This window comes from Neophocaena asiaeorientalis, unplaced genomic scaffold (genome assembly GCF_003031525.2).
Source record: "Neophocaena asiaeorientalis asiaeorientalis breed wild unplaced genomic scaffold, Neophocaena_asiaeorientalis_V1.1 scaffold171, whole genome shotgun sequence".
NCBI lineage: Eukaryota > Metazoa > Chordata > Mammalia > Artiodactyla > Phocoenidae > Neophocaena > Neophocaena asiaeorientalis.
Window position 1 is genome coordinate 7,368,764 of NW_020174013.1, and position 24,176 is coordinate 7,392,939.

The 24,176-nt window shown below is 35.0% G+C and overlaps 1 protein-coding gene across 1 annotated transcript in view; it reads right to left on the reverse strand.

Annotated features, from left to right (window-relative positions):
* Positions 1-24,176, reverse strand: part of LRPPRC (leucine rich pentatricopeptide repeat containing) — a 105,607-nt gene that overhangs the window by 44,744 nt on the left and 36,687 nt on the right. The window contains exons 15-24 of the mRNA XM_024753499.1: positions 16,140-16,167; positions 14,330-14,387; positions 13,143-13,249; positions 12,853-12,930; positions 12,264-12,308; positions 11,789-11,902; positions 10,605-10,735; positions 9,802-9,887; positions 8,188-8,395; positions 73-197 (exon numbers count right to left, since the gene is read on the reverse strand). Coding sequence (XP_024609267.1) covers positions 73-197; positions 8,188-8,395; positions 9,802-9,887; positions 10,605-10,735; positions 11,789-11,902; positions 12,264-12,308; positions 12,853-12,930; positions 13,143-13,249; positions 14,330-14,387; positions 16,140-16,167 — 980 coding nt within the window. The remainder of the gene's footprint in view (positions 1-72; positions 198-8,187; positions 8,396-9,801; positions 9,888-10,604; positions 10,736-11,788; positions 11,903-12,263; positions 12,309-12,852; positions 12,931-13,142; positions 13,250-14,329; positions 14,388-16,139; positions 16,168-24,176) is intronic.

The window sequence follows — 24,176 nt, forward strand, 5'->3', positions numbered from 1 at the left end:
CACATTAAGATTAAATAAGCAAGAGGGGAAAAAAGAAAACTAACAACACAAACGAATTAGAAGGTGACTAACCTTTCTGAATTAGATCAGTCTCGCCTTTCTCTATCAGTTTACATAGGACATCATGAATCCTTGGTAGTATTTTATACTTTTTATAGCAGTCAATCGTGACTTCAAGAGCAGTAGGTAAGTCATCCCTTGGAAACATCAAAATATTAACAATGAATAAAATATATCTAATTAATTTGAGAGCTATACAATGACCAGTCAAAAGGTACACGAGTGAGTTTTATTTAAGGTGGAATACCACGAAGCCAAATTGGAAAAAAAAAAAATACAAGAAACAATCCTTACATAAAAGTCAATGTTCAGAGTACAGACATCATTAGTGGTTCCCTGTTTTCCCTGCTTCAACTTTTATTATTTTGCTTGCTAAATGGTACTTATTAAAAAGTCCAAAAGATGAAGGTATTCTCTCAGATTATATATAAATTGCTATAAGAATGCATTATTCTAAAAACAAGGACTACTGTCAAATATTTTTTCCAACTACTTTGTGTTTATGGTCCTCAATAATTCCAGATTTGGGAAAATTTATTAAATGTCCATCAACAGTCATCAAGAACTTTTCAAGCACTTTCACCTTTCTCATCATATGTTTCATACTGCTGCCTCTCCAGATAAGGAGGAAATAACTTTTTTTCTTTTTAATTTACTTTTGGCTGCGTTGGGTCTTTGTCGTTGCGCGTGGGCTTTCTCTAGTTGTGGTGAGCAGGAGCTACTCTTCGTTGTAGTGCGTGGGCTTCTCATTGCTGTGGCTTCTCTTGTTGCAGAGCACGGGCTCTAGGCACTCGGGCTTCAGTAGTTGTGGCGCACGGGCTTAGTTGCTCCGCAGTATGTGGGACCTTCCTGGACCAGGGCTTAAACCCATGTCCCCTGCATTAGCAGGCGGATTCCTAACCACTGTGCCACAAGGAAATCCCAGGAAGAAGTAACTTTAGGATTCATACATATAGAAACTTACTGTTGCTAAACCTAGGATATTCTTAGGGTTGGTGAATTCTAGAACTCTTTAAAAGCTTTTCATAAGAGGGTAAGCTTTTAAAAATTATTTCCAATTATAAAATCGAAGCTTCTCTTATGTGGTTAATTAATTAAAATAAAAAGATATTTTCATTAAGTCAGTTTATTAAATAAGAGTGTGGAAACACATTCTTGTGTGTCCTCAAAACCTACTATTTCTCTTGGAAAATGACACTATGAGAAATTATTAAGACCTTGAAAAAGCTGTAGAGATTATGTGATCCAATTCTACTTGCCATCTTCCTTTATTTTTAAATAGATGAGGAAATTAAGGCATCTGGAGATTGACTGATTAGCCTAAGGCCACCAGGTAAACAGAGAAAGGCACTGTCATCAGGTCCCTGGACTCTCCCCCCTTTCAGTTGAGTACATCTAATTATACATTATGCTCTATTAAAAGCAATGTTGTTTGTTTAACCTAATAAGGTGGTGTAATATGGAATAAGAAATTAAAGATTTTTGAAAAGAAAGTATGAAATGTATTAAAAAAAGAAGCATGGTTAGAGACATGGACCAAAGTACAAGTAGCAATAACAGTGACAATCTTTGTGGAGAAAACACATTTCTCTCACATGTGCAACAGTTTTCAAAAGGAAGAAAGCCTTTTAAAATTTTCCATTGAAGCCCTAACATTTTGGTTCATTATACAAATGTTATGTTGCCCTAGACTGAATTACCATTTTATCTAGATTAAGGTTTTAAACTGTACTAAAAAGTAAACTATCATGAAGAAGCATTAATTCCACTACAATACTGCCACAGTGAAAATGAGCCTATCCTGACGGAACTCCACCGTATCCCCTTACTAAGCCCTGTTTACAGTGCATCTTCCGGCACCCCACAGAGTCATTTGAATTTTTGTCATTTGGGGTGAAGACTAAATTACAGGTTAATTTCAAAACTGCAAGTAGATGTTGCAGGCTAGATTACTGTCATACAAGAGAAATGCTACCACATATGATATAAAGCTTTATATAATCAGTATTTTCCCTTGCTTCAGATACAAGTTATTACCTTTTTACAATTCCATTTAATGGAAAACTACCAAAATATTTAAGAGAAAAACTAACACACACTGATTTTTAAAAAGCAGTATAATTTGCTTTTTCAGATCAATTTCCAAACTAGGATAATATTGTCTCAATTGTATTTTCCCTACATTAGGTCAAAGCTATCAATAAATGAGTGAATAATTGTTCTGTCAATCAAAGAGACATGTTAATAGTCTTTGGTCTCCAAATATATGCTTCTGAAGATTATACATGCCCAGAACAACAACAGAAAAGACAAGTATAGCAAAATGGAAATAATTCATATATATTTGTTAGTAATTTTAAGTAACAATGTCACTGACCCCAGGTTGCCAACAAAATGAATTAGAAATCTATAGTGAAACATTTCGTACAAAGTGCGCTTACTGATGATAGAAATGAACTAAGGTCTAGTCGTTTCTTTTCAGTCCTTATTATCTACATTCTGACTTGTGTTTGGTTGGATCATGTCACTTTAAAGAGATAAAAATGTCCACTCCTCGTATGATTTGATGTCATCATTAATCTTTCCTATTAAAGCTTGAAAACTTTGGGTGAGGGAAATGAAAAATATGAGAAAGTATATAAAATTCACATTACTGTGAAAATAGTTGTATACGCATAGGACTTTTGAATTTCAATCCCAATTGATAAGTACTACATGCAGCTTGGCTACAGCAGTGTGACACATTTCTAGAAGTGATGAAAGCAGATTATCACAACAGTTGAACTCAAGGACCTTTGGGTTCCCTCCCAGTTCTAATACTCTAACGCAAGGTTCTATGAACTTGAGCTTGTTAGGTTCATCATCTCAAATGTTTCACACCAGCAGAAAAAATCATCACATGAAAATACCACTTTTATTAGGCTGGATGAAATCAGTAAGTGCAGTAAAATATCAAATGGAAAAAGGCGGAAACTGCCTTATACCCAAAATGTGGGGGAAGACTTTATCAATCAGTGTAATTCTAGTTTCTGTGACCTAAAATGATTCTGTGATTTCCTTTGTACACTTTAAAACACTAGAACTGATTTAAAACTCTACTCTAAAATAATAATCTTTTGAAGAAATCTTGTTGAAAACATTAATTCTGGATTCAAAACTTACTCCGTGCTTATTTCAGTATACACGCATAATTCCTAAAGCTTTATATACAAACGGGTCACAAATTTTTAAAAGTCCAATCCTGATAAAAATTTAGCCACTGCTTTCAAAAACCTCAAATAATACTAAGTGAAAATCAACTGTATAACATACTATTATCTCTAAGAAAAATCCACTGTGATATTTTCAACAACTAGACACCCTCCCAAAGTATTTCAATGATATACATAAAGTGATTTTCATAAATAAAACTATACATGCTAATAAAAAGTAATCAATCATTTTAAAATATTTTTGATTGATGTAAATTAACTCACATAGCCTTTATTAAAATTCTGGGAGCCTATGAAATAAAAACAGAACAGTGGAAAGGAAGATTCTATAATTCTAAATTTTAAGAACACACATATATATAATAGACTGAGTACAATAAGAACATGGCAAATCTGATGTTACCTCTTGTGTTAGTCCTTATTATGAAATGAAAGTATGCTTTATGTCATTGACAGAAAAACAAACCCTGGACATAACATTTATATGAGGCTGATCATAAAACTATCTACTTAAAGGTACCAGAAAACAAAGTCCTCCTAACTCAAATTCCTTTATATATAACTGTAAAAATCACAAATGTGTTTCATACAATCTTGAACAAGAACAACCAGTGACAACTATCTACCTATTGGTAGCTTTAAACTTAGTCTCCTTACCTATAGCAAATAACTTCCAATTTAATCAAAATTTTAAATGACAAGTATTAATTTTTTAATTGGAATAAAGTGCTTCAACATTATGCATAAAGTGTTAGTGAAGTGGCGATTTACCTAAAGAGCTTACTGACTGAAAAGCTCTCAAAATCTGAAATCAGTGGAGAAAAGAGGGGCTTTAGGGGAGAAAAAAGTTCAAAACAAGGGAGGGGGAAACAAAAAACACCGTAACACTCTAAAAACTGACTATTCTATAAATCTTAAGCAGATGTTCAGTGTGGAAAGAAATCAATTCAGGAGAAACCATCGACTTCACAAAAATTATTCTGTGAAGAGAACCAGCCCTTGAAAGAGCTAAATGTTTCTTTTTCTGTTCATCATCTATAAATGCGGAATCTTCAAGGAGACTAGTATTGCAATTACAACTAATCCTCCCAAAAAAATTAACTGTGTTGAAGGCTTTGTAATTTCCCTAGGTACAATTTAGCTGTCACTTACTTTCAAATTTACTCAAACATGCGTTCGGAACAGCACTAACTTCACATGTCAAGTGCTTTCCAGCCAATTGAGTCTAAACTGGAAGTCGGTGTTAAACAACTGAATGATTAGACAAGATAGCTCATTTCCCTGCTCTTTTGTTCAGAATAAAATGCCACATTTACATTATCAGGCTCAACAGGATTTTCTGACAGAGGGAGAAAAAACCCTACTGAACACTGTCCGTACTAAGCACATGAAGCCTGTCATTTACCAATCATCCTTCAAAAAGCAATAGCCATGAATGTAACTTAATTACGACCCAATGATCCTTGACGAAAAATCATCTTATCACTGTCCTGTCCCCCTAGGGCAAATGAACCACTTTTGTCCTTTGGCACTGATGATGCTAAATTCTTAATTGCAATAATGGAGTAAAAGAGCCAAACCTCCTTAATTTCCTTTCAACACATAAAGAGTTTTACTCTAGAAGGCGAGCATTCCCACAAATAATAAAAGTATCCAGTACAAATGAAGATGCCAAAATTGAAGGGGAGTATATATGACAGAATAACCAGCATTATAAAAAGTGTATTTCCCACTTCTGCAACATATTGAAGTGTTACAGTAAGTTTTAAAACGTATTGGTATAGGTTCATCTTACAGAAATTGTGACCTTTATGAAGAACTCAAGATTAATTTAGCAAGAGTTCTGGGAGGATTATATGGACAAAGTCCATGATTCACTTAAATGAAATGCATGTGGGTATATACAGATTATAGCACAAATCAGCACAGAAAAATCCTAAATGGAAAGCAGAAATTAAAGCTTCTTTGATCATTTGCACTAAATAATCCAGTTAAACAGCTTCAGATATTTTTCATATGAAATGAAACCAAAATGGATCAGCTATACAAGTGAATCTGAAACTGCATCATACAAATTTTTATGCTTTAAAAACTAATGGCCCAGATTTCATTAATTTTATTTCCTTTATCATAGCATAAAGACTAATCAAAAGCTCTTTTAACCTATTTTAAAGCATTTCTTTCTTCCTTAATATGGAGGATCCAGGTCATCTTTCTGGATCAGGCATGATTTCAATTAAAAAAAATTTTTTAAGTAGTTACAAAGGAAAATGTTTAACATTCATGTGGACTACATGTAGACATGTGTCTTACAGAACAGTCCCAGTGTAAACGAAACACATGAAAATTTTGTTCAAATCAGCATACTTCTTTTCAGTGCAAGTATTATTTTGATAATACAAATCAGATTAGTTTAACAAGTTCTTCAAAATTTTGCAAACCTGTTATTTTGGATTTCCTTTGGCAAATGAATAAAAACAAAATGTATTATTTTTCATAACTGTAAAACTTTTAAAACAATATCCAAGTAACAAACTGATACAATATTAAATTTCTCCTGTGTTTTATCCAATGCTGGAAAAGTCAGTCCAAAATTAATATCTATTGAATCTTAAAGATCATCTTTCTAAGGAACTCAACCTCGCAAATTTGTTCTAGAATTACAATTTGTAAGTGACAGCCTTCTTCAGAGTCTTTGCAATGACTTTCCAAAAAGATGCTTGCCTTTGAAAGGATGAAGATTTTGTAAAGTGTTCTGAAATGATTCTCATAATTCTACTTCAAGTTTGAATAAAAGCCTCATTCTCCAGATGAGTTCATACCTGCTGAGGCCAATTACCTGATATTATTGAAGATTAAACATATTTAATCAAATCAAATACATGTAGACTATTGGGCAGGTTAGCATAGTTAATCCTAGTACTGCACTTGTCATGATTCTGAATTAATTAGCTATCTTCCATCAGTTGGGAAAACACAATTGAAAATAAGTTGCAAAGTCAATGTTTTCCTCCAACTTAGCCCCCACCAGGAGTGCTACTACTGTTTTCTGCTAAACATGAATGAAATTTCCTTTATCTCCTTTTAATTATTCTCCTGACTCTAAAAGAGTCAACAAAACCTTTTTATCATGACAGATGAAACTGAAGATCTTGTCATGGAAACTGCCTCTGCAAAGCAAAGATAGCAAAAAACAAAAACAAATTCAGGCAAATAAAAATAGAAGGTAATTTCTCTTTGTATCTGAAAGTAGTAAAAAAAAAAAAAAATCATAAAAGAAACTAATTTAGATTTCTCTAGCCCAATTAACAGGGACAGTCAGATTTTACTGAGACACACAAATCTCTGACTGTACAGGAAAATCGGAAGCAGAGTATGCTCCACATTAACATCTGAATCCCATGCTATTTCCATTTTCCCCTGGGGGAAGTTCTCCTTGGTTCATGAGCCCCATCTGCAGACCTCTTCTGGAAAACTTTTGTATCTCCTCTGTCTTCAAAGTATTTCTATTTGTAAGATACTTTTTCTACCATGGCCTCATTTTCATTGTTAATTATTTTATTTTTGCCCAGTGGTGGAGGAGGGCCTAATTCTTCTGGGCACTGGGCCCATTTCTTTCAAATCCCTATGCAGAGCTCCACATGCAATTTGCAGAGACGGGTCTTTTAAACAATCAAAAAAATTCTAGGAGGAAGCATATTAATTATAGGATTTCTATATAAAGTAGGCTGTGAACATGAGAACTCAATAACAATAATTGTTTGAATCACTATTTCTTTAAAAAGATGTAATGCTGAGATTGTGGAGGTTAAGATTTAGCCAAATCATATAAGTTGATAAACTACTTTTTGATTGATGGCAAAGAAATTATTTCATAAAACATTTCTGTGCATGTATGTGTGTGCATATATATATATATGTGTGTACACATATTTCCTAACAGTTAGTTAAAAGAGATGTTTTTATTCCACATTTTAAATTCAATACTAAATCATTCATTATATTCAATTAATTATACCCCCTAATAAATAAAGAAAAACTACCAGAAATATGGGAAGAATATGAGAACCCTTAAGATTTATCTTTTACTTTTCTCCTGACACTGATACGGCAACATCCAAACTAAAATCAGAAAATCACAATCACAAAATAAGCAGATTAAAAATTGCATTAAGCCATGGAAGAGATGACAAAGAGGTAAGATCTGAGAATTTTTTTAAAATGGAAAAGAAAAACAAACACAAAAGGAAAAGAATAAAGGATACTTTATCATCTTACTAAAATGTTTCACTCATTACAAGAGAGTAGGTTGACTTTATGATTTGCACTAGAAAAAATACCTTAAATTGGGCACCAACATAAACATTCCAAATGTAAAAATTTTCAAATTCAGTAAATCTCACCCTATTAACAAAATTCATCTTCTTCCCACAAGACACAGAGACATCTTCTTACAATATTTATCGAAGCCAGAATAACTACTGTATTGGTACATACAATTAAAATACTACATGGAGGAAAGGAGCAATGAAGAGACGCTGCCACATCATTACCTGAATAACAGTCATGAAGCATAATCAAAAGCCCCAGAGAATCCTTCTTTCTTATATTTATTAATAATTAACACTTATAAGGCTCAAAACTGGGAAAAACTAGATTTGGCTTCATGTAGTATCATCACATGCCCCACAAAAAAAAAATCACCATAGATCATTCCATTGAGAAGTAATCCATAGGACCACAGGGCGGCTGGTCATTTTATAGGTCACCTACTCCACAGAAGTCCTCTTATTCTGTGGTGAATAACCTCCAAGGCTTCCACAGCACTACAGAGAATTTATAAAGTATAATCCCCAAATGATTAGATTCATTCTTTCAATGCCAACATTTAAAATTGAAAATTCAATTAACTTACTTTTCCAGATATAGGGTGACCAATGGGGAACTTAAGGTAGTAGACGGTTTCGCTAACCCTAGAGTCACGATGGCTTCATGCAACTGTTTTACCGTTTCAGTTTCACCTCTTAAAGCTGCGCCATTTAGGATGTGGAAAAAGGACAAGACTGTTGCATCTTTGATAAGAACATCCTTCTCTTTCATCTCCTTTAGAATGTTAATAGCATCTACAATGAAGTAGCACAAAAGACCCTTAGGTAATTTCATGTAGGGAAAACAAACTGCTATTAAAACAGCATTTCAAGCCCAGCAGGAATGTAAATTCTAGTGTATAATGCCGATTTCAAGTTAATTACTACTTGCATTTCTAAACGAGACTACAATTATAAATCCACAATAGCATGGTTTTATCATTTCCCTGCAACTTTGACTACAAATTATAGATAGAGACTGTGTGCCCACTCTGCACCACATAACCCTGTACTGTCTGCCCTATAGCTGTAAGATCCTCCTAAATGGATGCTTTTATCGTTCAGAGCTAACATCTGCTAAATCACACCATTGTTTCTTCGGCAGATGGCTTGTCAGGAGGCCAGATAATAAAAGATGTGTTTACACTGTACATACAGCCAGACTAATGGTCTGATACCGATAGGGCCTGTTTGCTATGTCGATACTAATTAGCCAAGCAGAGCCAATGAAAGCTTTCCAAAAGACTGCATGTTAATACATTAGATTCATTAAGCTTCATTAGGAAGGCAGAAACAAACATTTTAGGATATGGAATAAGTTCATTTTTATAATGTTGTTCTTAATTATTGCACAGAAAAAATGTTTTGACCGCTTTACAGAAAATGATTTTTAAAAAGCAGTCTAATCTTCATAAAGAATTTTGTGTTAGAAAGGCTTCCTAGGAAAAAATTCAATGTTCAAATCAAATATTTTCTCCATATTTTTCACTATAAAGATTTTTTTTTAAATCTTCTCTAGGAATAAAAGGAAGAGAGGGAGGTTAAAAAAAGAGTTTCAAAATAAAGCCCAATGAGAAAAAAACAAGCAAACAGTAAGAATACATTATCAAGTGTAATTATATTACGTTTAGCATTATCTCAACTACGAGAAAATTAGAGTATATAAATCAACAATATAATCGGCTAGGCTCTCCCCGCAAACTTCTATGTAAAACCTTATTGAAGTACACATTTTGTTAATGTTATTAAAAGTGAAGACAAAGACTCCTGCAAAATTCATATTCTTGAATTAAGGTTATATTTATAGGTTTTATGTTCAGCCTTCTAATGTTCTTAAGCGAAAACAAAGCCATTAGTGCAGGCATATAGGCAAATTGTGCCATAAGTCATGATCTTCAAACTCAATCCAAACAGCAATGCTAATAAAAACTAGCTGCAGAAATGCAAAAAGCACTGAGCTGTGCAAATGTAAATGACAAGCTTGCCAATCCATTAAAACTAATGGCCTACACTGTCCATGCAGCTCTGGCTGGATTCACATGCAAATTTTGCAAAGTGTTCAAGCACTTTGCAAGACATGATATACCATTAATATCAATTCACATGTTATTCCAGTGGCAAGATACTTGCATCACATGTTTCCTTTATGTGCTGACGCTTACCTTGGAGCTTGCCATGTTTTCCCAATACTTTTACAAGTCTTACATACTTGCTGGTATCAAGGACAGCAGAAGAATCTAAACGGTCACTAAAAATTAAAGCCATATTTATATTATGTTAGAAGTTGTTTAACTGTTAAAAGGACTGCAATATCTACTTGATCACTTTTCAAAAACTCATCAGAATCTGAACTGTTATTAACATTGGCCTCTACAATTTAGTTAAGGTTTATTTTTGAAGCCATATACAAATCCACATGTAATTATATTCAAAGTGACGAAGTAAAAATCTAACACTACATATATATTGCATCTTTCCATCTGCAAATGACACTAATAAGGAACTCTTTTGCTTCATGGCACTTAAGGTGATTCTAACTTTGTCATGAATACTGAAATAAATACCCCTGAAAGACATATTTTTATTTGGTAAATGTATCAGGATGGGAAACCAAAGATACCTTAGAAATGGACAGAATTTTGTTTACCCTACAGTACAGAAAGTGGAATATTTAACAAGCTTTATAAAATAGTTACCATCACCACTGTTGTCATATGCAGTTGTATAATCAAGAGGAAAAAAACTGGCTTTAAGGAATAGAACGTCTTATCATACTTAAACAAAAACTCCTTGCTGAAAACAAGCCATAATTAATCAAAGAGTCTTACAGTATGAAATTTCAAAAACACAAAAGAGAATTTTTTAAATTCACATTATATGAGAGTAGTATTCAATCTACATGATCCATCAAGGACTGTATATCAGCATACATGCTGATGATTTGTTTCAGTGCCAGGGTACTCACAATTCTCGTTTCAGGTTCAATGCCTCTTCTGCATTATCATGTCGACAGCACAAATTTATTAAAGAGGCATAGCCACCGATAACCATATCTGATTCATATTTTGCTTTCAATTCAAGAGCTTTATGCATGTTCTAAAATAAAGGATGGAAGTGAAAAATAAGAAATTAATATAAAAATAAAATAAAATTTCTAGTTTCAATGTTCAGAGTGTAAAAAAAGTTAATAGTACTTTTAAAATAAATAGATTCATGTTATTAACTTCACCTTGCTCCCTGAAAAGAAATGGATTCATGTTATTAACTTCACCTTGCTCCCTGGTATTTTTATTTGCCTTTTAAAAAGCAGGAAAAGATATATATATGTGGGGGTTAAAAGATTTGTTATCTACACTGCAAAACAGGCCACTATGCCAAATTTGATGTTTTAAGGTTTGGGTATTGTATTATTAAAAAAAAGACTTCCAGATTAAATATGTACCAAGTGAGCCCTTACTCACCATCCAATTTCCAGGCACAGAAATGTCTATCACTGCAATGTTCCTCACAGTCTAGTTCAATATCCAAGTAATGTAAGGAAATATTTTAGAATTTAATAGTACCATGTTATAACCTTAAAGTCAGCTGTTATTTCTGTTACCCTAGAAACACAGGCATAAGACCAAATGATACTGAACTAAAAACCGAAAAAGTCTAGTGATATACCACAAATTGCAGACGCACACTAAAATGAACACAAAGTACAGCTGGACGCCTGCTGAAAAAAGGCAAGAGACCCTTTATCTCAGAAAGACTTTTTTCCAGCAGGAAAATGGAATTTCAATCCCTGCATTAACAACTCAGTAATATTTGACTTGCAAATGACGACTGCATGTATCAGTTGCTTGACAATCTAGATATAAGAGACCGGAGCCATGGCTTGAAAGGACATTTGGCATGTATGATAAACCTATCATGGCTGTTACTATCATTCACTTTGCAGGTTATTGTAAACAAACTACAGTAACCGGAAAACATGCCATTCAAGGTGTAGCTGAAATTAGCTAACCTTTCATTTAATTGCATTCTTCACAGACATGATGTATAATAATTGTAAAAATCATAAATATTATATTTGGCTTTGCTTACTTTTATCTATAAAGAATTTCTTTTTACCTTAATAGCGTATTTGAAATAGTTAAAAGTTACCTCTTCTGAACACAGCATTAATATGAGTTGCTTCAGGACATCTCCTACAGGTTGATTTTCAGCTTTTAGTTTTTCAAGTTTAGACTCCAAATCAGATGATGTAGGCTGTGCAGTCTACAGAAATGGAAAGAAAAAAGAAGGAAAGAAATTTCCTACAAAGAAAATGCACCCTTTGTCACTCTTCCCTTTAAACTGACCTTTCCTAAATGTCATAAATGCTATCATGGGTATTAATCTGGGGATCTGGGGATGGACTCCAGGGGTTTATAAAGCTCCTGAGATTATATGCAAATTTCTCAGATATGCCGATTTTTTTGAGATATGCTGATTTTTCTGAAATAGCTTTTACCAACTTCTTAGAGGTACACTGATGACAAAAATGTTAGGAACCACTGGTTTTATAAGGACACAGTCTAGAACTCTCATTAAATGTGGTTACTATAGCATGTAGAATCTACTCAAAAAGCCTACTTACTTTTCGAGAGTCTGTCTTCTCTCTTTCAACCAACATATTAACATCCTAAAATTGGGATTTAAATTAGAATCAGAAAACATGTGTAAAATATATTAGCAAATGTCAAAAGCAAATTTTGGAAATTTCGTTTCATTTCACTGTTATTTTTCCATCTTCCAAAATTTTGCAGAAATTGTTCATGCTTTATAACCACTGTAATAAATACTTTAAACACGTTCTTCAATATATAAACAGCATTTACCAACAATCAATGAAAAGCCTTGTTTTAAAGGTTGTCATTTAAATAAACTTTTGGCCAAAAGCAACATTTTTTTTTTTTTTTTTTGCGGTATGCGGGCCTGTCTCTGTTGTGGCCTCTCCCGTTGCGGAGCGCAGGCTCAGCGGCCATGGCTCACGGGCCCAGCCGCTCCGCGGCATGCGGGATCTTCCTGGACCAGGGCACGAACTCGTGTCCCCTGCATCGGCAGGCGGACTCTCAACCACTGCGCCACCAGGGAAGCCCCAAAAGCAACATATTTAAATAAAATTTTAACATGCTTTTATATATAAATTAAGCATTTTAAAAAGTTGATTACTGTTTCACACACACCTTAATCAATTCAGGAACATGGTAGCTATCCAGCAGATTACGAATGCCTCTGTAGATATTTTCAGGAATTTTTACATTCTGTGCAAAGGGAAGGGAGGAGAAAAAACAACTGAGTTTTAGACAACCAAACTGAGATTTGTCTAACAGAAATTATCTCAGACATAATTTAAGTCTCCAACTCATCTATGTCATTGAGAAGTGGTCTGGTTGTACTTAAAAGCAGCAATTTCAAATCTAATAGATACATGTCAGGCAGGACAGGCATTATATAGCAAAAAATGAAATGGTACCATCTCCATCAGCTGATGGAAGTATTGTCTCAAACGCTCCTCCTTGGCCTGTACCTCTGAGTCACTCATGCTGTCAATCAAGTTATAAAGAAAATAGCCAACAGCTTCTGTGGAAAAAAACAAGAGAAAGCATTCCACTAAAATTACTGAGACTGTCATGTTATCAAGATTAATTTATAAGAAATCATTTTGGTGTGAGATGTCACCCTGATGAGAGGCTCTGAAATGGCAACAATGATCACTGAGGCATAGAGATTATGTGGTTTGGGAGCACATATCTAACTGGTGAGTGAAAGGAATATTAATTATTTTCAGACCGAGTGACAGCTTTTCAGTACTGAATCTTACTTCAATCTATTTTTTTCCACCACTCTGTGACAGAAGTTGTCCTGCCCAAGGCCTTACCCCTTTCCTGTCCAAATCACAAATAGTGAGAATAAATAAATGCCTTGTACACATTTCTACACTAATTTTTTGGTGGGCAATACTTAGTAGGGAAACATAAAATTAGAGAGGACTGTTAAATGTTGAGTATAGAAAGTTAAATAATTTTAATAAGCAGATACAGTAATCCTGTGGAGAGCTGCCTATTAGCCAATGAAAAACTGAGATTAACAAAGATGCTTTGTAACAACAGTAATTTTCCTATGCATTCAAGCATAAAATGTATAGGGCCATGTGTTAATACCTAGGATAGAAAAATACGAACTTTCAAGAAGGGTACCTTCTTACAGAAACCCATATATTCTAGGCTTTATTATGTGAAAACAAAAATCATTAAATGTCAAATAATATATTTTAGGTAATAAATTATATTTAAGTGGAAAAATCTACAAGACCGCTTTACTATTTTATATGTTTGATTATACTGGCAAAACATTAAAATCACATAAACACTAAGGATTACTAATTTTTAAGCCTATTTTGATTGATTCTATAAGAAGCATTTCCTCAATATCTAAAAAAAAAAGCCCTCCCAACCCTCGCTTTAAAAAAACAATTATGATAAAACCAAACACCTCATAGATCTCAAAATGTTGTGGTTATCAATATAAAGATTTATAACCAAATGTTTTAAAATTTCACTTTCAAAAAGAAAATGTTTACTGCTGTAATCCTTCTAGTCCATCATTACACAGAAGAATGGATTTGTGGATAAGTTACAATCATCGAAATTGAAACGCTACCCGTTGGTCCTGGAGGCTCCTGGCAATAACGTCCATCCTTGTACAACAGTTCTGTTATCTGGTAAGACAGGAAATGCGTGCATTGCAGCAAGAGAAGCAAACAAGAACAAATACAATCTGAAATTGAATTCTTGAAATAATAAAGCCTCTCCCCAGTAAGGTGTTATTCTGTATCATAGTAATTCAACACCATCCCCACCTGCCAAGGAGATTGTTTCGTTTTTAAATAATAGGCTTGTCTTTTAAAAACAAAAAGAAAACAAATCCATGTTGAAGGAAAACTGCAATGTTTCATGAAATGTCACTAAGAAAGCCTCTAAACTGATCTTTTATATACTGTTTTAAATAAACTGTTATAACAGGAAATATCTTATAGAAATTATCAACCAATGTTATTTATCATTGTATTGTTTTTGGTCTTGTTGAAATTGGTCGTTTCCTCCTTTTAAGTGTAGTTTTACAGAAATAAGAAAGTAAAATTCCCTGAACCACTAAATAACTTTTTTTTTAAGTTTTTCAACATTTTCCCAGTCATTTAATGGCATTAAAACAAAAGGGGGTTGAAAGTTCTAACATGTTTGTTCTCATTGATTCTTATCAACCGAATACACAAAAACTAAAGACTTACTCATCAACATTAATTCTGCCAACAAAATTTCAATTTAAAAAATTCAAATATATATTTTATGATGAAAACGATTACAAAACCTACATACAGTACTGACATCTAACTTTTGATCACAGTACTTGACTATATATCCACAGCCAGAAGATAATAAGAAAGGAACATAGTTTTCTGAAGTGATATGAGTTAGGAATTCTGAATTACCTCATGTGTATACTACGATTGAACTTATTTGTTCTTTAAATAGTGCCCAGCACATACCATAAGTATTACAACTCAAACTACAGCAGCTTCTTCAACTATTTATTTTCTAATATGGAAAATAAGGCAAAACTGACCATACCCCACTTCACTCCACCATAAAATCATGCTGCTGTTAATAGCAATTCAAAGGTTAAGGTAGAAACTGTTCAAAAGCAAAGCAAAACAATCCTTACCTACAAACTGTTTTTTCATCAACACAGACATGCGTAGAAGGTAGACAATAAATTCTACCAGAAGCTGTAGCCATACATCAGACATGACAGCCAAATTTAACACCACATTTTGAACAAAGACTCATTTAATAAACCAATGAAAAATCTTTCTAGTCAAAAAACTAGTTCTAAATATAAATATCTCAACCATATAACTGACTATATAGCTTGAATGGCAGTTTAAGTAATACTAAAAACAGAACTGAATGAAAATAAGATTTTAAAAATTATTTAAATTGGGAATTCCAATCAATAATGTGCGTTCTGATTTTATTAAGCTACAAATATTCTTGTAATTCAGCATAAGGATCATTGTACTTCCTGCATAAAAGCAGTTAACTTCTTAAAAAGATAACAGTTTAAAATTTATTTGTATATCATTCATATATAGATATACATACAGATACACAAACATATACACACATGCATATATTTTTTAAAATAATTATTAAATCTGTATGGCTACTGCAATAACGTTAACAGTTGTTTTTTGGAAAAGTTGAAAACCTTATGAAGAATTTAGGACAAAGTAAAGGATCACTTCAATAATAAATTTCATGCTCCAGGAAAGCAGTTTTAAAACTAAAACGACCAACTTGAAGATTCTAAATTCACTTAATTTATAATGATACATGACAAATATATGAAGCTATTATAACTTTTGCTTTTTATATACCATGTTATGATTTGCAATATTAGGAATACTTACCTTGCTCCAAAGATTTATATTCATAGACCTGCAGGGGGCAGCAAAGGATTAAAAATAAACCCAAAAGTTTAAGAAACATTTTTAAGTTAAAAGACACTAGCAATTATTATATGCAATGCATACAGATCAAAGCCCTAAAAAATTTAAGTAAATAAGTGTTTCCAAAATCAAGGTGAATTTTCAAGCCAAGGTAATTAGAAAGATTGACTCTCATTTACTTTGAACCCTCAAAATAAGATTTACTGATTCTTGCTCTTGCTCTGATTCAAGAACAAGAATCAGTAAATCCTGGGGTCCCAGTTTGATGGAGCAGGATATTTGCATGGTCTCAAAGTGCCTACCGAAGACTGCTTATTACTTGTAATGGTAAAGACAGTAACCACATAATGGAGAAATCGAACCAATATCTTCACTGAGTGATCAAAATTAATACCACTAATGAAATGCTGATGGACACATTTTATTTTTAATTTTGTTTTTTGTTTTTTTTTTTTTGCGGTACGTGGGCCTCTCACTCTTGTGGCCTCTCCCGTTGCGGAGCAAAGGCTCCGGACGCGCAGGCTCAGCGGCCATGGCTCACGGGCCCAGTCGCTCCGCGGCATGTGGGATCTTCCCGGACTGGGGCACGAACCCGTGTCCCCTGCATCGGCAGGCGGACTCTCAACCACTGCACCAGGGAAGCCCTGACGGACACATTTTAGATTTAATTCCCTGAGAAGGACAGAACATCACTCCTGCGGTATTCCAATCAGGGATGTAACATGAAACTAATCATGGGGAACCATGAGGAACATTCTAGAAAATAACCAGCCTGTATTCTCCAAAACTACTAATGTCATAAACGACAAAGCCTGAAGAACTGTTCTAGATCAGAGAAAATTAAAGAGAAAAGACAACTAACATCCATCCCTGAACTGGATTCTGTTCTGTTCTGGAGGACAGAAAAAAAAAAGAGCAAGAAAGAGAAAATAATTGATAAAACTGGTAATATGAGCTATATTAGATAAAAATATTCCATCAACGTTAAATTTCCTGAATTTGTCAACTGTGATATAGTTGTGTTAAGGGAACATCCTTGTTCTGTAGAATTATATACTGACATATTTAAGAATAAAGGGTCATGACATATGCAACCTAAGCCCAAATAGTTCCCAAAAATTAAAATTTATATATACATGCATGTATAAATAGATGGAAAGAATGTATAATGATAATGTCAAAAATGCTAAAAGTTAAATAAATGGGATATATAAAAGTTCTCTGTACTACTCTTGTAATTTTCTATAAATGTGAAATTATTTCAGGAAAGCAAAAAGAACGGCTCACCCAAATTCTGACTGTTTAAATGAAAAATCATTTACAAAACTGGGTAACCAATGAACCCTAGTCTTATACTATTTAAGCTTTGTAAACTTAATGTCTATAAGCTTTGTATATTTAAGTCAAACACAGAATCTATTTAAAGAGACTAGTTACATTTTAATGATAATTTTACAATGCAAATATGATTTATATATTTATTATAATTATGTATATTATACTTAACATTGTAAAATACCCACAAAACTTACAGGCCTTTTTAAAAATCCATAGCCCTCTTTAAACTTGAGGTTGGGTAGTTTAGGGTGGACTGTTTTGGTATAGTGAGTTAATAAGGCACTTATTTCAACTTTAAAAACATTCAGAATGAACTACTGACACACATGACTACTTGGATGGATTTCAGGGACATTACACTGAGTGAAAAAAGGCCAATCTCAAAATATGATATACTGTACGAGTCCAGTTATATAACCTTTGCAAACTAAAATTATAAAAACTGAGAACAAATTAGTGGCTGCCATAGGTTAGGGATGGTGGATGGGAGATAAAGAGGTACTGGGGGCAGGGGGTAATTTGTAGTGATGGCATAGTTCTGTATCTTCACTGCAGTAATGGTTACACAAATCTATACGTGTGATAAAATGAGATGTAACTATTGGGGGAAAATGGATGGAGAGTATACAGGCCCTTTGTGTCCTATCTTTGCAACTTCCATGACTCCATAAGTACTTCAAAACAAAAAATAAAAACATGTTCCATGCCCCTCTAGAATCCTCTGCCTTATGATAAAAACCATCCCTCCTACTAAAGCACATTAAGGAAAAGTTTTGAGAAAGATGAAATCTTATTCGTAAGTGGGGGGAAAAAATGTTTACGAAGTCCTGCATTTAATAGTGTTTCTTCCAGTTTTGGAAAAAACTCTTTGAGTAATCAGTTAGCAGAAGACATGATAAACTGACCTAAAAATTGTATCTCTAGGCTGAACTGGAAGACAATCTCTCAACTGTTACAAGAAAGTTTTTCAACTCATCCATCCACTGATTACAGAGCAGCCTCCTCCGACTACCTGACACTTCCGTATGTTTTAAAAAAAAAATTTTTTTTTTTTGGGCCAAATAGTAAGTGAAAGAAGAGTGAGCACTCAAAATATGAAGATATGGACTTCCCTGGAGGTCCAGCAGGTAAGACTCCACGCTCCCAATGCAGGGGGCCCGGGTTCGATCCCTGGTCAGGGAACTAGATACCACATGCATGCCACTACTAAGTAGCCCACATGCCACTACTAAGAAGCCCACATGCCGCAACTAAGAAGTCCGCACGCCGCAACTAAAGATCCCTCATGCCGCAAAGAAGATCCTGCATGCTGCAACTAAGACCTGGCGCAGCCAAAATAAATTAATTAGTTAAAAAAAAGAAGATAAAATGCTGTGCAGTGAAGAATAAGATACACTAAAAATCTATATTGATAAAAAAATCAGTCATCTTTTTTGGTTAGGCTAGAATCCGCTTGAATTCCAAGAAATCTGAACCTGTAGATAGATGCTCACCACACCTAAGGAATTGGGGTAGGGGGTGGTGGTGCTGGGGAGGAAGGTGGGAATAAGGGGAGTAGGGAAATCAGCTTGCAAGGACTTGAGAAGCCAATGCCCGAAAGTGCACAATATTAAGTGGCAAGGTTTGCAGTGGTCTGTCGTCTGTCCTGTACCATGGACCCCTCTGGGGCTGCAGCGAATTCGTCTTCTCAATTACTGTTAGTTTCGTCAGGTGTGGTAACATTACAGTGGTTGTTTTATTTAAAGTAAGTTCTGAGGTATATATGAGACAGAATGACAAGACGTCCATAATTTTAAACAGTCTAGGGGAAAAAAGGGGGGTGGGGGTGGGGAAGGAGTAAATGAAACAAGACTGCCCAAATCTTAACTGTTGAAGCTGGGCAGTGGCTACTTTGGAGTTCTACTTTCGTGAATGATTGAAAGCTCCATAATGAAAAATAAACACATACCATCTCTGGTCTAAATTTTACATCTCTATTCTAACTCTCAGCATTAATAAACTGGACTTTCTTTTTAAGAAAAGCTACTTTAATCATATCTTTCATCAAACATCAACTTAATGGAGAACAAAAAATATCCCTAAGATAGTAAATTGCCATCAAACCTGGCATGAAGTACCTAGGGAAGGCATAGAGGCAAACTCTCAAAATTGTACATATATCTAAAATAACTGAAAATGACTAAAAGCACTACCTTGAATGTGAAGCTTCATGACAGATGGCACAGGTCCAGAAAAAACTAAAAAACCCCACACAGAATCTTTTCAACTAAGCTGTGTGAAGGATAGTTAACACTTCTTCATCACACACTCAATCCGTGCAATCTGGCTTCTGGCCCCAAACCTCCACTGAAAGTACTCTTACTATTACCACTAATCTCAATTCAAAATTCAACTAACACCTTCTGGTCCCCTTTGACTAAGTTTTGAGATTTGTGTTGTTGATCATTCCCTGCCAGTCTTCCAGTGATGCTACTCAATCTGTTTCAGAAATTCTCCTTCCCTAGGTGCTCCTTAAAAACAATCCTCTGGGGCTTCCCTGGTGGCGCAGTGGTTGAGAGTCCGCCTGCCGATGCAGGGGACGCGGGTTTGTGCCCCGGTCTGGGAAGATCCCACGTGCCGCCTAGCGGCTGGGCCTGTGAGCCACGGCCGCTGAGCCTGCGCGTCCGGAGCCTGTGCTCCGCAACGGCGGGGAGAGGCCGCAACAGTGAGGGGCCCGCATGCCGCAGGAAGGAAAAAAAAAAAAAAAAAAAAAAAGAAAAACAATCCTCTGTACTAGGTTCCAAGTGCATTTTATTTTTTAATTTTTAAGACAATCCTGCAAGCAGGCATTTAAATTCCCTGTTTCACAGAAGAAGAAACAGACTCAGAAAGGCTAAGTTTAGAATTATCTTCACCGGAAGTTCCACAGGCACCTAAAAGGATCCCACGAATTGTTGATTATCTCTTGCTGTTGTCCTATTCCCCCACCTACCCTTACCAGTACCCTTTTTTCCCTGCTTCAAATATCCAGTCAGTCTTAACCTTCATTATGTCAATCTTTCAGTGGCTGAACGCCATGACTCAAGGTCTAAACTTCATAACTTAGAATGAGAGCAATTGTGAACAGCCCCAGGCTATGACTTTGGCTTTATTTCTTGCCATTATTTCATGGGCAACCATTATGTCAATCTATCATCAGGTTCCCAAATGCACTGTTCTCTCAGCTTCAATGCCTTTGCCTGGAATGCCCTTCCTTCCCCTGGGCAAATGCTTATTCATCCTTTAACCTCAGTTCAGCACCTTCTCTACACATCTTGCCCTGACCCATTCCTCCCCTAACCTTGGCAGAAAGAGACAGTGATTCAGTTATATATACATACATACATATATATATATATATATATATATATATATATATATATTCTTTTTCATTATGGTTTATTACAGGATATTGAATATAGTTCCCTGTGCTATACAGTAGGACCTATTGTTTACCTCTTTTATATATAGTAGTTTGCATCTGCTAATCCTAAACTCCTAATTTATTCCTCCACCCATTTCACCTTTGGTAACCATAAGTTTGTGTTCTGTGGCCGTGAGTGTTTCTGTTTTGTAAACAAGTTCACTCGTATCATATTTTAGATTCCACATAAAAGTGATATATGACATTTGTCTTTCTGACTTACTTCACTTAGCATGATAATCTCTAGGTCTCTCCATGTTGCAGCAAATGGCATTGTTTCATTCTTTTTATGGCTGAATAGTATTCCATTGTGTGTGTGTGTGTGTGCATGTGTACACACCACATCTTCTTTATCCATTCAGATAGTATCTTCTCCTCTATATATTCATAATTATCAAGATAGTTTGCAGTTGCTTTCCTATTTTCTGGTACCTAGTTAACAAGTTGGGGGCAAGAAGATTCCTATTCATTCCTGAATTACCTATTACCTCACAGTCCCAGCCCTTAACACATGCTAAGAGCTCATACTTCCTGAGTACTCACAAACTGTACTTCATGAAGTACTTCCCTTCTCCTTGTAAAAATGTCATGAGTGGGAGCCTCACTGGCTGACTGAAAAGAGGAACTTAACACCTGGCACTTAACTTGGTTGACTGTGACAGGGCTAGTGTCAGAAACTTCATTTTTTTCAACATGTGAAAGGCAGTTCTGCTCCAGTGGTACAGATTCCCACTTGTCAAGTTCAAACTCTTGCCATTGGGTCAGAAAAATCTCTCCTTATATCACACAGAACTCTTTATCTATGGACTACAAAGACTTAAGTGCCTCCAAGCCAATTCTCAAACATTTCTCTTTTTGGTATTTGCCAACCAAATTTTGAACTATCTTCAGCGACACTTTGTCTCTTTGAAGTGACTCAATATTTCTGGGGTGGAGTTTTCACTAATATACAAAATGTACACTGCCTTCCTTCTCATTTGAACTTTGTTCAGCTGGAACTATTGTTAAGAGGAAAGAAAATCTTACTCACACTAAACATATTCTTGCCCTGGATTTGACAGAAGAATTCACTAACTTTACCAGAGTAAATGCCTTTTCAAATACTTTAAAATAGCTTTATTTTTTTAAAAAAAATTTTAAAGTAAAAATTCCCTAATAACCTTGAATAATCTCATCCTAACTAATAGCAATACTGAATTTTAAACATTTTATATAGGTGACTTCACCCCTATAGGCTACCAGTTTGGTTTATACACTGGGAAACTTCGGGAAGGCATGACACTTAATTGGTATTCAATGACCATCTCCTGAGCTTATCAATTTACAGAAATACTAGCTTGCCACTTAAACACCACTCTCAGAATGTATGAAGAAAATAGTGCTGGTCTTTCAAAAATATTGTGGGATAGCATAAAAAATTAATCTGGGCCCAAATAGGTTACAGAACACATGGGAGGAACTACTGCCTCTTGGACCATGGATCTACCACTATTAGGCAGGTAATACTAAAGGCAGATAACTCTTACAAAAATTGCATTCCAATACCGAAATGCACATCCAAGTTTCCCTTAGAATTAGCTAAAGTGACTATGCTATCTCATTTAATGCTTTATAACTTATTTCTGATAACTATGAATAATTTTTTCTGGTAACTTTAAGTGAATCTCTTATGGGCTAATCCTTATAGGAGCTGCAGGAGTCTACTGGCAATACCAATCAGTTTGGTTTTCAGAACAGCTTTCAGTCACTCAGCCAATTCTAAAGTTGCCAGAAGAGTACAACAGGACCCTGAGAAGCATGTGATAGGTGACTGTTTCAAAAGCTGTACTGAATGTACTGACAAAGGGATTTGAAAATATATATACTATTTGGCTCAGCATCAAATAAAAGAATAGAAGGCTACATTAATGCCAAGATAATGGACTGTAATGACTATGTTTTGAATTTTTAATTGTTTTGGGGGTGGGAGGAAAAGAAAGAAATTACCTCTGGTCAAATACTTCAAATTTTGCACATTCTTATGATTAATGCCAAATTACCACAACCTGAAACTTTTCAGTATCTACAATAAGAAATTCATCAACATAATATAGTTTTAGAACCTACAGATTTAAAATATTTCTCTGGAAGGGACTAATTAAAACTTGTTTTTATAGGGCAGACTATCAGAGCAGAGAGACCTTGACAAATACAGAGCCCTGAAGAACTGCAGAGGGTTGTCCTCAGGCTTCAGCTAAGTACTGATAAGCACGTTCGAGTGAAGAAACAATCTGAAGTCCAGGAAACTACCTGAGAACTTTCCAGAAGCTCAAAAAAAGACAATTCCCAGAACCCACACATGGAATTGGAATAGTTCACATTCCTAATAATCTCAAAATACATGGGCTAGCAGATAGAATTATCAGTATCAGGAGGATATTACCTTAATAGTAGGGCTTGACTACTTTAGTGGGAATAATCCTAGACTAAAAGCTGCTCTACGACTTCCCTGGTGGCGCAGTGGTTGAAAGCCCGCCTGCCGATGCAGGGGACGCAGGTTCGTGCCCCAGTCTGGGAAGATCCCACATGCCACGGAGCGGCTGGGCCCGTGTGCCATGGCCACTGGGCCTGCGCGTCCGGAGCCTGTGCTCCACAGCGGAAGAGGCCGCTGCAGTGAGAGGCCCGCGTACCGCAAAAAAAAAAAAAGTGTAGGATTTGTGAAATATAACAACTGGCTTTCAAACTGACTAAGAAAAATAATAAAGGTAAAGAAGGAAATAACCATCATCTGGAAGTTTATATGAAAAACTTTTTTTCAAGTCTTTTGTCAAGGATAATTATATGAAAAGTCACTATATTTCACTTCATAATGCATTATGGGTTCTTGTTTTAAAATCTGGCTCTACTAGCATTTTTATCTACTTGATTATGTGTTCTGTATTTTTCAAACTTTATAGGCACAGACCTTGGTTTTTTTTTTCCTTAACTTCAGGAAAACAGCAATTATTTACATCTATGTAGGTGTATGAGAGGAGTGGAACTGCACTGGCTAAATAAAGAATGGCAACAAGAATCCCTTCTACTTGTTCTATCTCTTCTTGCCTGCAATGGAGGTTCCAGAGATGTCAACAGAAAACCTAGTGCTTCCATCAACAAACAGTCTAAAAATTACTGGGATCAATATCAGAACTCATTAACATTATAAACAAAGAAAGAATAACAATATTAGAAACTTATCC